Below are 15,173 nucleotides of genomic sequence, written 5' to 3'. Positions count from 1 at the left end.
ACTAGTAAAATCTCCAATACATTAGTAAATAAACATATTTCGAAAGCAATGATTCCAATTTACTTACACGTGTGAAAATAAGCCTCCTTATAAGGACTGGCTTAAAGGGGCGAAGCAAGAATGCTTTTCATCTTCCCCGTTATCTGTAGAGGACAGTGTGGGATAAGTTGTTATTGAGCAATTAAAGCTCTGATCATGGCAGGAGGGTAACAGCAATAGCCGAGCCTCAGTTAGAATTTCATTGGCTACAGCATTGCCATCCATTACCCCCCAAGGGTATTGTTCATTCGAAACTACACGTGTGAAACCTCTATGATCAAATACTTCAAAATAAATTATTTGTAAACTAAATAGGTGTTTTTACAAATTTACTAATTTAATTCTTATACTTTGAAAATATTTAAGTTCATGTTTTGAAAAGCTTCATAAATTTTAGAAATATATAATGTGACTTAAAATTATTATTAATATATTTAAAATATAAAATGTTTAATAAAATTATAAATGCTATAGCATTGATAAAATTGGTAAAACGCTAATAAAATCACTAGTAAAAAAATAGAGCGAAATAACTTGGAGCAAAGAGCCGTAGTTTAGTGTTTACTGCTATTGGAATCAGTTTGGCTCATTTTGTGATGGAGTTTGTAAAGAAAAAGATTGCGACATTCCTTTTGCTGTTTGTCTGTTTTGAGTAAATGCCATTAAAACTTAATTCCTAGAAATTCCTGGTATTCATCCCTTTTAACTACTGAATGGCAAACGTCGATAAATAAAACTTTATATCCAAAGTTCAAGTGAGACTTTTCTCAAGAGATGAATGAATACGACGTCAATAGTTTAAAAGCCATTCGCGAGTTATTGATTCAAATCGGTAAAAGGTCGAATACATGGAGATAAGAAAAGCCAGCCGTCGTTGAAATATAAAGAAACCTAGCCGTTTTCAAAACGTGAGTTTGTAATACGTGGAATTAGAAAATCTACACATAAAGAGAAATTTGAAGATGCTTACTCCATAAGAATCCTGTATTGTTCTAATTATTAGAGCGACGTTTTAAGAGTCTTCTGACAAGATCCAAACAGAGTTCAAAAGATGTTTTGTTAGAAATCCAAAATTTCTGAAGATAAAAATAAATCTAGGAATTTTTGGAATTTCCTCTAGCGAGGAAATTCCAAAAATAAATCTAGAGATTTTAATATAATAAACCTCACTGAGAGAGAAAGAGAGAGAGAGAGAGAAGATTCGTAAGTATTTTATATCAGTTTTTATGCTATATATTTTATTCAACTTAATGAAGAGTATTAAAATTAAGCCATTGTAAACACATGCGAAGTAGTAATATTAGAACAGACGGATTTGAACCACGATAAGCTAATGCATGCCAAGATCGATTTAGGAACATCATTTAGCGGTGGAATTAAGGTGAACGGTGCAGGCTTGGTTGGTGTATTGCCGGAGTTCGATAATAAGTTCTAATTATGGTAATAATAGCAGGAAAGTGGATCTTAAGAAGACCTTCAAGAGTAGAATAGTCGTTCATTTATCGACCGTGTGGGATAAATTTATCGGCAGAAAGGGGGCTAATTCGATGAGATGGGATTCAGAATGGACTCAGTCAGGTATGTACGTGATTATAACACGGTTTAATGAGGGAGGACCGTTGATGAGGATGCTTAATTTAAATTCCGATATAGTATAGTCAGAAAGTCGAATTCACAAAATAAAATATGAACTTGCATTTAAAATTGCTTCTAAAGACCATTTTAGGAGGCATAACGTTGATATCATTTGTGAAAAGGAGAGAAGATGTAACATGTAGGAGATTGTGATAATTCTAAATTAAACCGTATTAACACTATCATGCTTGAGTAATTACGGTGTCTAATTTCTCTTGTAGTATTTAGATTCCAGGCAAGTAACTGTAAATATTTCCGAGAAGGAGGGGTGGGGGCGACAGCTGCTAGCTGATGGTTCCTCGAATGCTAGAAATCTGAATTCCTAAAAATAAATCTTGTGATAACTTGATACGGTGTGTTTAAAGCCCAGTCAAATTTTCTTACTTATATAAATCTAAATTGAAGAACGAATAATAGCTTGCTACTTGACTTGTAGATGGCGGGGATTTGCCATATCATCGGCTCATCTTGGTCAAACTAAACGTGTCTGATTTAACGTGTGACGACAACAGTGAGACGTGTCCTTCCATAGATACAACACTTGCCTAAATTATGTTATTGGTAATCATGGCCTGGCAACTTCCATACGAAACATTCATTAGCGAAGGTGGTGGTGGTGATTTATTTCTAGTTTCATACAAGGGATTATACCGGTATTTACCTGCCATTACGATGAGCAGCTGCATACAGGAAGGTGTGATAAAAGCATATAACACTGATACATGTCTGATTACGTAATTACTAATTGCACGATTGTGCACTTCGGCAATTTTCATCATCATGCGTTTAAGGATTTAGGCCTAGCTTGGCCTGTTCCGGCCTTAGAAGTCATCGTTGAATCGTTCAAGAGGACGTCCTGGTTTTCTTTTTCCTAATGGCTTGTACTTGAAGGCTTGTTTTGGTAATCTTTCCATTTTAATTCTTTGAACGTGTTCCATCCATTTATATTTATATTTTTTAATTTTTTCAATTACTGGTTCTTGATTTAATTCTTTCATAATTTCATCGTTTCTTTTGTGATCAAATAGGGTATACTTTGCAGTTTTTCTCATAAACTTCATTTCTGCTGTTGTTAATCTTTGTTTGTCTTTTTGTTTTATTGTCCAGATTTCACTTCCATACAATAGAACTGGTAGGGCTAATGTATTGTATACTTTTAGCCCGGTTTGTTTTTGAACTAGGTTTGGTTTAAATATAGAGTTAATTACTCCTGTTATTTTTAAATATTTTGCAATTGTTACGTTTATATCTTTTTCATTTTCATATGTGATCATACATCCTAGGTAGTTAAATGAATTCACCTGTTCTAAGATCTTGTTATCTAATACTATCTTTAAATGCCATAGTTGTGATTTTTCTGTTGATATTATCATACCATAATCTTTGGATATCTCATTTAGATCTAAAATAGCTTTCTGTAAGTTATCTTCAGAATCTGTAATTATTATCTGGTCGTCGGCAAAAAAAGGAGAGTGTTTAATTTCACAGTAGGAGAAAGTTTAATAATACCTTGATGGAAATTTTTATTCCATTTTATTATTATTTCATTTAGGTAAATATTAAAAAAAGTTGCCGAGAGGGGACATCCCCGTCGGATCCCTTGGTTTATCTCTCTCATATATGATAGCTCGTGATTTAATCTTATTTGTATTTAATTATTTTCATACATACTTGTGACAGCTTTTAGGATATTATTTGGTATTTGTCTTTCTTTTAATATGTTAAATAATATGTTTCTTTTAACTTTATCAAATACTTTTTCAAAGTCAATAAATGCAATATGTGTTTCTAAATTGTATTCTCTTCTTTTCTCTATTATTAATTTTAGGCAAAAGGCCGGGTCTGTACATGATCGTCCTTTTCTAAATCCATTCTGTACTTCTAAAATAAAGTTTTCGGAATATTTCATTAGTTTTCTATTTAAAATTCTACTCTATATTTTGTAACAGGAATTTAGTATACTGATACCTCTATAGTTTTCAGGGTCATCTCTATTACCTTTCTTAAAGATAGGAATCACAATTACCTTTTTTCCATTCTATTGGGGGGGGGGGTTACCAGTTGTATAAATTTTATTTAAAAATAATAGGAGTCTTTCTTTGAATCTTGTTCCTGCATATTTATATAGTTCTGAACCTAGCTTATCTTCTCCAGGTGATTTTCCATTTCTTGTTTCTTTCAGACTGATTTCTAATTCTTCTTTAGTTATTTCCTTTTCATTTTCATTAAATGTTTGCCAGTTGTCTTTTTTAAAATATTTATCTGTCCACAATTCTGTGTAGAAATTTAGAATTTCTTCTAATTTCAATTCGTAGTTTAATTTTATGTTTTCTTTGGTATCTGCATTTAGGTGTTTCAAAATCATATACATTGAGTCTTATTTTATATAAATCATGTTCTAAATTAGAAACGAATTTGTTCCATGATTCTCTAGGTCTTTTTCTAACTTCTCTTTTAGCTTTTAGGTAAGTAATTTTCATTACTTTCTTATATCCTTTTGAAAATATTTTTCAAAACCACTTGAAAAGTGCCTTTTTTCTGTTGATTGTAATAGACGGAGTAGAATTCACTACTCTTTGCTCGCTGTTATACAGAATCTGTCAACCAACCATTGCTGTCAGCATGGGCTTAGTCTCTCATTTTAATTTATTATTCATGTCGAGACAACGAAATAAATTTTATTTTAGTTTATACATCTTTCTTCAATTTATAGTAAACGTCTTTTTTTTGTTGTCAAACTTGACTGATTTTATTGCTTTTAGACTTTATTATTTTATTAGGATTACTTTATCGTTACCTCTGGATAGTTATACTTAAAACATACAACGAGAAGTAATGTTAGGTTTACAGTTTAAAATTTAAGTCGTATTTCAACCGATGTCTTGATTGAACACATCTTATATTGTGAATTATGCAATCTGAGTAAACAAGGACCAAATGCCCCAGATCTATGCGCATTTGGCATGAAGTAACAAGATTTCCTTGCTTGAATTATTACCACTGCAAACTCTGCGAATAAAAGTGCGAAGTTTATAAGAACTTAAATAAAATCTGAAGAAAATTATTCAAATCCTATTTATAGCTGAAATGTTTGCGTTTTTAGGTGGTAATGAATTTAAATGTCTTGCTCGAGGTGACGTCTTCTGAAGAAGTGGCTTAAAATTAGTTTGCTTTTCTGTGCTAGAGCAGGATTGCTGAATTCTATAACCTTTAACCCACCCTCGGTACTAACATATAAGTTTGCAACCTTTTGTGGGTGGGATTATCTTAAAAAATGTACTTACAGTAGAATCTATTTCCAGTATTTTTGCTTAAAGCAAACAAAGCGTTTTAGGATTGCTTGTGCAAATATTGAATTTTTAAATTTAGTAAAGAGAGAAAGAAGTTACGTTATCGTTCATTTGGCTTATCCAGATACATACTGATATATATATATATATATATATCAGTATGTATATATATATATGATGCACACATATCGTGACAATCTTACCTTTTTCCCAAGTTATAGCTTCTAACGGATAGCCTCTCACAGGACAATGGACAATAAGAGAATGACCTTCAATGACTGACACGTTGTACATAGGACGGATAGAGGGAGGCCCAAACACATTGATCCTCGCACTGTGTGAGACGCTGGCCACAGAATTGCTTACGACACACTGATAAAGTCCACCATCTTGAGTCAGTATGTGAGAAATATTTAAGTAACTCACTACTCTTCCCTGAGGGGTCAGCAGGTCCCCAATAATAAAACGACCATCCTGAGGAAGGGAATTGCCATCGACATTCCAAGTAATTACGGGCAAAGGATGTCCGGATGCGACACATTTGATTGAGACGGCCACATTGGGACGCAGAGTTCTTTCACTGAAGACTTCGTGTATGACGGGACCGACATCTAGATGGCGAATAAAGCAACACGAAGAATTAGACTGTGATGCCTCATGTTAAATAATTCCAATAACATGCACGTAATCTTCCAGACTTACCTCCTACAGTTAACTGTGCAGATGTTTGTTCTGTCCTGCCAGCACTGTATACAAAACACTGGTACATTCCTTGATCTTGTTTCCACACAACTGGTATATGCAGTACATTCGGAGCCAAGAATTGGACTCTTCCGTCTTCTGCTAGGTGGCGAATGTCTTTCATCCAAAGTATGGAATCTATCGGGTATCCGCTAAGACTACACGTGAGCGTTGCCGATTCTCCTGTGAGCACGATCAGCTGATGGGGTTCCATTGTAACTTGAAGAGGTGCTAGAGAGAAATGATGCAGTTCACATGCAAATACCGATTAGAATTATATTTGAAAATGTCAACAGATATTTTGTGTATTTGATCCAGTAAATGTTACAAATAGCTTAATACGCTGTTCCCCTCTTTAATTTGTCGATGGATTTGCAATGTTCATCCGAAATAATTATTACTAGAGAAAGAGATACGAGTAATATAGAACTCGAATATAGAACGTACCTCGCTTACCATATCCCACTTACCATACCTATTTTATACACCAGACAAAAATTAGTTTTCTTAAGGAATAGATATAATTTGTCCTCCAGAGTATTATTATGCACTATTTCGAAGTGTTTATTATCTAATATTCAGAATTTAGTCTGACACATGTAATACTTATTTAGGTTTTGTTGGAAACGTTCACGGTTTTTTATTTTATTTTAATATCAAGGTGAATTAACGACCGCTTGTGCGTTTGACTTGAAATTGTCGATTACTTTCTTAAACAGTCTAATTTATGCATATTTTATTAAATTATTAAAATGTTTTTATTTAAATGTTTATCATAAAATATTATTTACAATGAAGTAAATAATAGTAAACATTGCGACCTATCCATTTTACTTTTGGCTAATCCTCCAGTCTCTGTTCTTCAAAAACAGGAGTAGTTTGAAAGGAAACAATATAGAGCAAGTGGGTTTTTGCGAAAGCCAGGAAACATCGATTTTTGACCCTAGGTTACGAACTTTCTCGAATACTGCTTTCCTGTCTCCGTGCAGTTCGTAACTTCCGCCAGCATCTCTACTTGTGTTGAAGGACAACTGATTCTTCAGTCGGAAGAATAGACCATTTCCGAAAACTGTTGAATCCAATGTTAGAACTTGTTCTTACACTGAAGGATTCTCTTTCACACCTATTTGACTTAAGTCCTCCGATCTTTCGAATAACCAATTTCACTAAATTAAGTGAAAATCATAAGAAAAAAAGTAGTTTATTTTAAAATGTATACGTCAATCATATTATTTTGGGATTAAAAAAGGTTAAGCGTCATCCGTTAAGTTTCTATACAAGGGTTGAACCCGATTTTAGAATAGAAAGTGCTGATATGAATATTCTTATCGCATCTGATTTGTTGTATAACGATATATTCTGATAAATAACACATAAACCTTGAAACAAATGTGCTATAATAGGATGTCAGATCATTGGCCTATCCATTCGTGATGTAAAAGTCATCCAAAATCAACCTTAGATTACTGGAAATGTGAGGAAGCTAATTCTACCTGAACAAAGGATTATTGGAAGTATGGTGTGGAAATATTCAACTTTGAGTTCAAAAAGCTCTACATATGTTCAAGGTTTGTATTTGGGCACTATAAAGCGTTTCAATGTCTCCTTTTCGATTTGGAAAGATAGCTGTACATAATCCAAACGTCAATTATAGCAATGAACAGCAATGTCTAGAATACATGGTTTAAAAGCAACATTGACGGATCTGTAGATCCTTAGATGAACCTGATATGGTGGATTCTTGGGAAACGCTTTATGCGTGGTGCATATTATATTCTTCTTTTATGTATTAGGCCCAATTACCTGCCAGGGGTAAATAACTTGACTTCATAGAAACTTAATTATAATATACCACAATTTCGTTATAATTAAGTTTCTACCTACATGCCCCTCTTTGTCAAATGCGTGTATATATACTTTGGCCGGTTTCTCTTGCAGGTCGAAAACTAGAGTTACAGGGAAAAAAACATGCCTGTCTCATATGCAACCGGCTAACTCACCTTCTTAAAAAGTTAATTATGTCCTAAACGCATTCGAACTAATGTCATTTCCCCCCAAGGATGTACTCGTTATTACCGACTGAGGTAATAACTAGTAAACGCTTGATGGGGAAACAGTTCTTAAGGACAGTTGAAACCTATGATTTTTCGTCTCTCAAAGAATAATTTTTTGTGAAATCCCTTTATAAATTTCGTAGAGCCATCCCCTAAACTGGGCAAGCTAAGTTATCTAGCCCTGGTCTCCTTCACATTGCAGAATTTAGCAACATTTGAAACGAATGTTAGAACTTTTCCCTTGAGCGTTAGCATCTGAAACTTTTATGAGCGCTTCTCTTGATTCTGAATTTATTTTAAGAGTTCTCACTACAATCCATCGCTCAAATATTAGTCTAGAAGATGTTAATAAAGTTAGCCAGTTCACATAGTGATTGTTCATGTTTAACATAGCGGAAAAAAGTCTCGAAATCTTTTAGCCTCACTCCCTCAACAATAAGCAAAGCAAAACCAGCGTTTTAGTGTGTTTTATTTAAAATTAAAAAAACAAAAGGAAATCTCGTATTACACTACTGAACGAATTGGATTTTTTGAGTGCTTTTATTATTAAGTAAAACACAGAATGGATTATTTGAGAGAAAATTAAAATCAAACGAATTCATTTTTTTCTGGTAAAACTTGTTTGGAGGTTAATTTTTTGTTTGAATATCTTAAAAAAATCCAAATAAAACAATTGTTATTAAACAGAAAACTTTAAAAAAAGTGAAATGAGAATGGAAATGTTTTCGAAACTGATTACAAATGAAAAAAAAAATCTTTAGCAGACTCACGTTACTATAGATGGGGTATAGATATGCAACCTTTTACTATTAGAAATCACATAAAATAGGACTGGAGGATTTTCCCACTGTATAATAGTTTATAATTATGATCTTCATGATAAGGTTTTCATTAATGGCTGTCTTTATAATGAAAGAGAAAACACTAAATGAAATATAGTGTCATATTACAAACAGGTTCGTTTAGAATTTCATTTCCATAAAGGCATTGCGATCAAATTCTATAGCGAAAAACGTTCACAAATCTCTTTAATTCATAATTACTTGAAAGTATAGTTCGTAATGCTCATTCATGACTTTCTATCTCGCATTTCTCCGCAATGATGGGAGCCTTATGTGTGAACTAAAGTATACTGTTTTATACAATAGTCAAGAATGATGAGCTACATAAAAATATAAGGAGTACTTAACTCACCGCGGGGTGTTCATCATCTAACACGATAATGTGCTCCACAACACAGCTTGTTTCGTGAGTGATGACACTTGAATGCAGTCTGACGTTTGCGAATGTTTATGAAAATGATGGCATACCGTTTGGAGTTTTACATACGTATGCATGCACATCGCTTGGATATTATACACTATGTTTCAAAGATTACACGGATAATACTTGCACGTTTTGTGCATGCAGGATAAAGCACGAGTTACCATCCATAAATTGAAAACATTTACTTCAGTTGCTTATATGCTACTGGCTAGACTGTCTCTGCTGTGTAAAACAAAATGGGCAGAGTAACTTCTGTTAATCAAAAGCTTACGCTTCACTGAGGCCTTACTGTTGTCCCAAAGCACTCTTAGAAAACTGTGCGAATGTTCTTCGTGTTTTGGACAAGGCCCATTGTGGTAGGGGTCCGAAAAATAACACAAAAGTTTATATGGGCATTCTGATCAGAACCAGAATGTTAATTTGCTCATGCTACGATGATTTTATGGATCCCATCAAGTTGAGTATTAGCATAATATTACGATGTTAATACTGCAAAGGCTGTGACAACATGGCTTGAGTGAACTCAAAGGACAGACTAGCCAGTACAGCGTCCTGTTCCGAAACAAATCTATTATGCCATATTACTTTACCTGCTTGATGAATAAAGGGATATTTGTCCTTTCTAATTGTTTATTCACCAAGATCAAGCTCTTTTTTTCTTCGATATTAATTATAAGAGCAAGGACAGCCTTTCAGCGAAGCTCTGGTGTAAGACCTGCTTATTCGATACATTCTGAATCCAGAATCATACAATACTCATTATAATCTATTCAGATATCCCCCTATGATTGTCTATTAGACAATACATCCTACTGAGGACTGAAACACAAAATTTTCAAGCCTTCCTATACCAATTACAGATAATAGTAACTTGTGTTGATGATTTTGTGCTTCCTTTGCATGGTATTTGTTCATATATTCATATAATGTGTGTGTGTATGTGAGAGAGAGAGTCCGTGGGAACTAGTTTAAAGAACGTGATGTTCTTTAAACTGGTGTTTTTCCTAATTAACATAAATACAATCACTTTTTTCGAAAGCATAACAGACTAATATCAGACACTCGTGTAAACATAAATACGTTTATATCATTCTCCTCGAATACATGATATGCACCCTTTGATTCTGCCATCTGTTCATGCCCTTAATCTTTCTTAGAAATCTCATATCTTTGATCTCCAGTCTTTGAGCACGTGTTCTATTACTAATCTAGTGTTGTCACATCCATAAGTCACAATTGGTTTGAACACTGTCTTGTGTACAGCTAGTTTTGCGTTTTGACTACTTTCTCTCTTATTCCATGTAAATTTATTCACAAATTCCGACCATACCGGCTTTGCTAATTCTGCTGTTTATATCCAAGTTTACCATTTAATTGTAATATGCATTCATGAAGGCTATTCTCATGAACATCACTGAGTTCCATTCATCCATCCCTACTAAACACATCTTCACCACTGATTCTTAAGTGGGGATTGTTCCGGACTAGGTATTGCCTTACACGGTGACAATGTAGCCCAATGGAACTGTAGTTTTCCTAGAAGACGAGTTACTAGGATTCCATTGCTTACGCACTGGAATCCTAGCAACTCGTTTTAGAGATTTCGTTTGTTCCGCTGGCCGACTGATCTGATTCTTCTCATTTGGCATCCCATCGATCATTTCTGAGTTCATGTGGAATGAAACATAAGCCGGTTGACATTAATGCCTAGCTCGATCACCAACCTCAAGGACGCCATTCTGTCTAGTTGATTCAGAATACTTCAAGACATATTTCTTGGTCTAGTAGTCAATGCCAAGACGGGTGCAAGCATTTATCTCGACCCAACACAATTCTAGATAGGTTGTCATAGTGTTCGTTAGGTCATAAGTGTGTGCTAGTGTGAGTTGGTCTCTTATTATTGGCCTCCTGGGAGTCAGGAAAGGAGAGAGATAGTAAGATGATAAAATACGAGAGAAAGTTGTGTCACTGAATCATTTTTAGCTATTGATTGACTCACTGGTTAAAACTGTCGTTTGACTTTTTATTCCAAAGGGAAAAATGCACTAAGGACTAAAAATAAAGAACATTAAAATTGTGTAAAAAAATGCTGGAGACGACTTCAATTTTCGCACATGTGGGTATAAAAACGTTGAAAGAATGAAAACAGAAAGATCACTAAAACAAGCCTTAAATTACAAAGTTGTTCCGGCCTTAGAAGTCATCGTTGTTTTACATTTTTAAATTTGTTTTCTATTACTGATTCCTGGTTTAATTCTTTCATAATTTTTTCATTTCTTTTGTAACCGGATAGAGTTGTAATTGGAAAACAATTAAAAGAAATAGACAATATGCTAAACAGCAATGCAACATGCTAGAATTCTTCTAATTTACTTGCTTATATTGTGTTCTTGAAAGAAATTGTTCTCCTGCCATGGCACAAGTTTAATACGATTTCTTCCACTCAGATATCATCAGTTTAACACACTGAATTAAGCAGACGTTTTAGTAGAAATGAATAGTGTAAAAAAAGTAATCTAAGTAACCTAAAATTATCCTAATTATTGAATCAATAAATATTCAGTCCAATTAAAGAAAAAAAAATCTTGAAGAGAGCAAGAAATTGAAGTTATATCTTAAAGAAACTTTTGACTTGCTAAAAAAAAGTTCTTTTTATACAGAGTCGGATCATTAAGGAACGTGGGCATATGTAAATTAGTCTTATCTCAACACATCCACGAGAGAGATAAAAGTCAAGTAAATGAATAAAGTAAATCTTACTTTCCGCCAAATCCTGGCGCGTGAAATACGACGACATGCTTGAAAAGCTCTCACAAGATTACCTTTCTGCTGAATTAAGCATGAGACTCTGCATGTTTCACTCTTAAGACTTGAAGCAACTCTCGAGGCATCTTTAGATTCTCTGACGGCGTAGAGGGGTGGCCTACAAACTTGAAGTTCAAAAGTCAGTTCCAAGAATGAAGGAGATTAATGGGACTTGGAAATGTTGAACACTGATCGGATCCACCTCATTCGATATTTTGTAGTTGTTGAAATCTGCTTTGACTAGTTTCGGAATCTTTTTTTTTTTTTTTTTTCATTATTGAGGCGAGGAGTAAGAAAGATCCACATTTTGGCAGATTTGGCATCTTACCTGTCATTTCTCTCAATATCTAACACTATATTAATGTGCTGTTCATATATGCGAACAACGCCTCTAAGTTCTAAACGTATATTGGCCATCTGTGCCACGACCATGTTACTATTAAGTACTTAACATAGTCAAGCAGATTGAAGTTATCTGCTATACCCCTCTCACTACTTTCGGACTGAATGATTATCCAATCTCAAATTTCTGAGCCAATCAGCGAAAAGACATCACAAATTACTTCAACTACGTACAGCAGACATACATCTTTTAAAAAGGAGTTTAGGCGGAAAATATTATGTTATGGAATTTGTATGATTTTGGAATATTATCGATTATCAAGTTGGTAATTGATGTCTTGTATCAAGGGCATTCGACAGAGAATGCAAATTGCAAGTTTATTTTTCTAATAGAGTATGATATTACAAAAATGGTTTGTGTGTATTTTTATATTTTATTTTATAAATTATTCTTATAAATAATAAAATAAATGAACTAAATAAAAACAAAATAAATATAAATAATTTTATATAAAATTCAAACCTACTAACAGAAAACGCTGAAATTAATGAACTTATTAAATTAAAGGTAATTATTATCACATGCTGTTGCCAAACCGCGATAATAAGTTACTGATAATCTTAATGTGGATTCTTGCATGTAAATATTTGTAACACCATCTATCCGAAAAAGTATCACTTTGATTCTATTTGCATTAGAACTAGACGATTTGTTATTCTTTGTCGACAGTTTGCTTACCAGGTTTGCCTAGCGGATAGATTCTCCGTTCTCTCAACAGGCTGTCGATTCGAATCCTATTGGGTATGGATGTTTGTGGATGACAAATGACACGTTCTTGCTTAATGGAGGCCCGACGTGACTTAAAAAAAGGTCATGTTTGATCTTTAGAGTAGATAAGCGATTATCTAACCTTTAGCCTATCACTATACTAATTATTATACGATAGGTTTACAACCTTTAGTTAGTGTGAGTTTGTGGATTATGATGCACGTCAGTAACAAGTGCTGTGCCTAATAAAGCAAGAAATCGTTTGAAAAAATAGCTATTATGTTTAAACTAATATGTCACATTTTCGATATAAAGCTTTCATTTTTTAAATTACTTCAAAACACGAAATCATTTAAATAATTTTACCAAATAAAAAAAAAAGAAACTTTAACACCTTAATACACCTTTTACTTTTCAAAATAATTTTATTATAAAATGATCTCTTGGTAGGTAGGTGTTTCTTGTAGGTTATTGGAATCGAATCGAATCAATCGACCGTGAGATGCGGTGATTGATTCATTAATGCCCTAGGGGGTGATGGATAGCAACGCAAAGCTGTACCAATGAAGTTTAACTGAGGTTCGGCTGTTGCTCTTGCCCACTTGGGCGATGAGTTTTTGAGTTCGCTCTCTTAAGGTTTTTGCCTTAAGGGAGCTCTTTGAGTCTCCGGGGAAGGTGTTCTCCGGCACGGCCCGCTGAGGGGCTTTGTCGGTGAATTATTTTCCTCGGAATTTGAGCGGTTCTGCTCAGTGGTCGGGGAGCCCGTCACTGAGTGGAACCAACGCTGAGATTAGGACGGTCTTTCGCCCACTATGGAGTGGCCTAGAGATCGTCCGTATTTTTGAGATTTCACCTTTACTTACATAGTCCGTGAGATGCGGTGATTGATTCATTCAATCCAATACCCTTGGAGGGTAATGGATGGCAATGCTGTAGCCAATGAAGTTCTAACTGAGGCTCGGCTATTGCTGTTACTCTCCTGCCATGATCAGAGCTTTAATAGCTCAATAACACCTTATCCCTACACTGTCCTCTACAGATAACGGGGAAGATGAAAAGCATTCTTGCTTCGCCCCTTTAAGCCAGTCCTTATAAGGACTATAAGGTGTTTCTTAGGCAACGAATGGAACTGTTACCCTGGGAGGGTAATGGATGGCAATGCTGTAGCCAATGAAGTTCTAACTGAGGCTCAGCTATTGCTGTTACCCTCCTGCCATGATCAGAGCTTTAATAGCTCAATAACACCTTATCTCTACACTGTCCTCTACAGATAACGGGGGAAGATAAAAATCATTCTTGCTTCGCCCCCTTTAAGCCAGTCCTTATAAGGACGATAAGGATAAGGTGTTTCTTATCCGAGAGCTCAATGATATGTCGTTTGTTTTTGTATAAATTCATTTGATTTAAATATATTTCAAAGCCACGGAAGATTAATTATTACTATTGAGTATCATAATAGCAAAAAACCAAGTAAAAGTATTGAGGAAAAAATAATAAAAAATATTCCCATTTCTAAAAATAGATAATAAATTTTTTTATTATTAAAGTTCTGTTGATGACAGCAATGAAACAAATAAAAAAGTGGACGGTACCAGCTATTCTAGAATTGAATCATTCTGTTCTATATTGAATATTTGAATTATGTAAAGTAACATTGAATCAAATTGAGAAAAAAAATCTTATAATGTAATACTAAATTAGAGCTTTATTATATGATTCCCATAACTCAACAGTGCCACTGTACTGAAATTAGTGATTATCGAAACCAATAAATCTTATCCCGAAAACAGGAAGGAATATGGGGATATTAACCTCTATGCGTCGAAGATAACGGGTGAAAATATTACAATTCACACGTGGAACCAAATTATTTTGTCACTTGGTAATTATTTTGACCATAAAATTTTAACAGGATACAAAAGAGTTCCATTTGTGCTTTGTGTCAACCCATCATAATGATATTCGATTTATTTAAGATTATATAAAGACACTCGACGTCACGAAATGAGTGTATTTTTTCTATTAGTTGCTCATTGTTTTCTGCATTCGTTTGCTGTTTGTGTTTATAACTCTTTAAGGACGTTTCTAATCGTTTTGAAATACCCATCAGATGATATGAATATCTGCAGTAAGGTCGGAAATCGATTATTAATGGGAAATGTTGAGTAAATATATATTATTTATTTATTTTTCTTTCTTATCTTGCAAAAATCTGTATATTTTATTTTATTT

At 34.1% G+C, this 15,173-nt stretch overlaps 1 protein-coding gene across 1 annotated transcript in view; it reads right to left on the bottom strand.

Moving 5' to 3' along the window:
• LOC150094742 (cell adhesion molecule Dscam1-like) overlaps nt 1–15,173 on the bottom strand; it is a 170,827-nt gene that overhangs the window by 71,069 nt on the left and 84,585 nt on the right. The window contains exons 6-7 of the mRNA XM_090411346.1: nt 5,667–5,936; nt 5,168–5,575 (exon numbers count right to left, since the gene is read on the bottom strand). Of these exons, the coding sequence (XP_090267472.1) occupies nt 5,168–5,575; nt 5,667–5,936 (678 nt within the window). The remainder of the gene's footprint in view (nt 1–5,167; nt 5,576–5,666; nt 5,937–15,173) is intronic.

Source organism: Typopeltis vanoorti, chromosome 21 (genome assembly GCF_054136105.1).
Source record: "Typopeltis vanoorti isolate ZY-2024b chromosome 21, IOZ_Tvanoo_1.0, whole genome shotgun sequence".
NCBI classification, from domain to species: Eukaryota; Metazoa; Arthropoda; class Arachnida; order Uropygi; family Thelyphonidae; genus Typopeltis; species Typopeltis vanoorti.
Note: the sequence above shows the minus strand (reverse complement) of the source record. Positions and strands in the feature narration are given on the sequence as shown.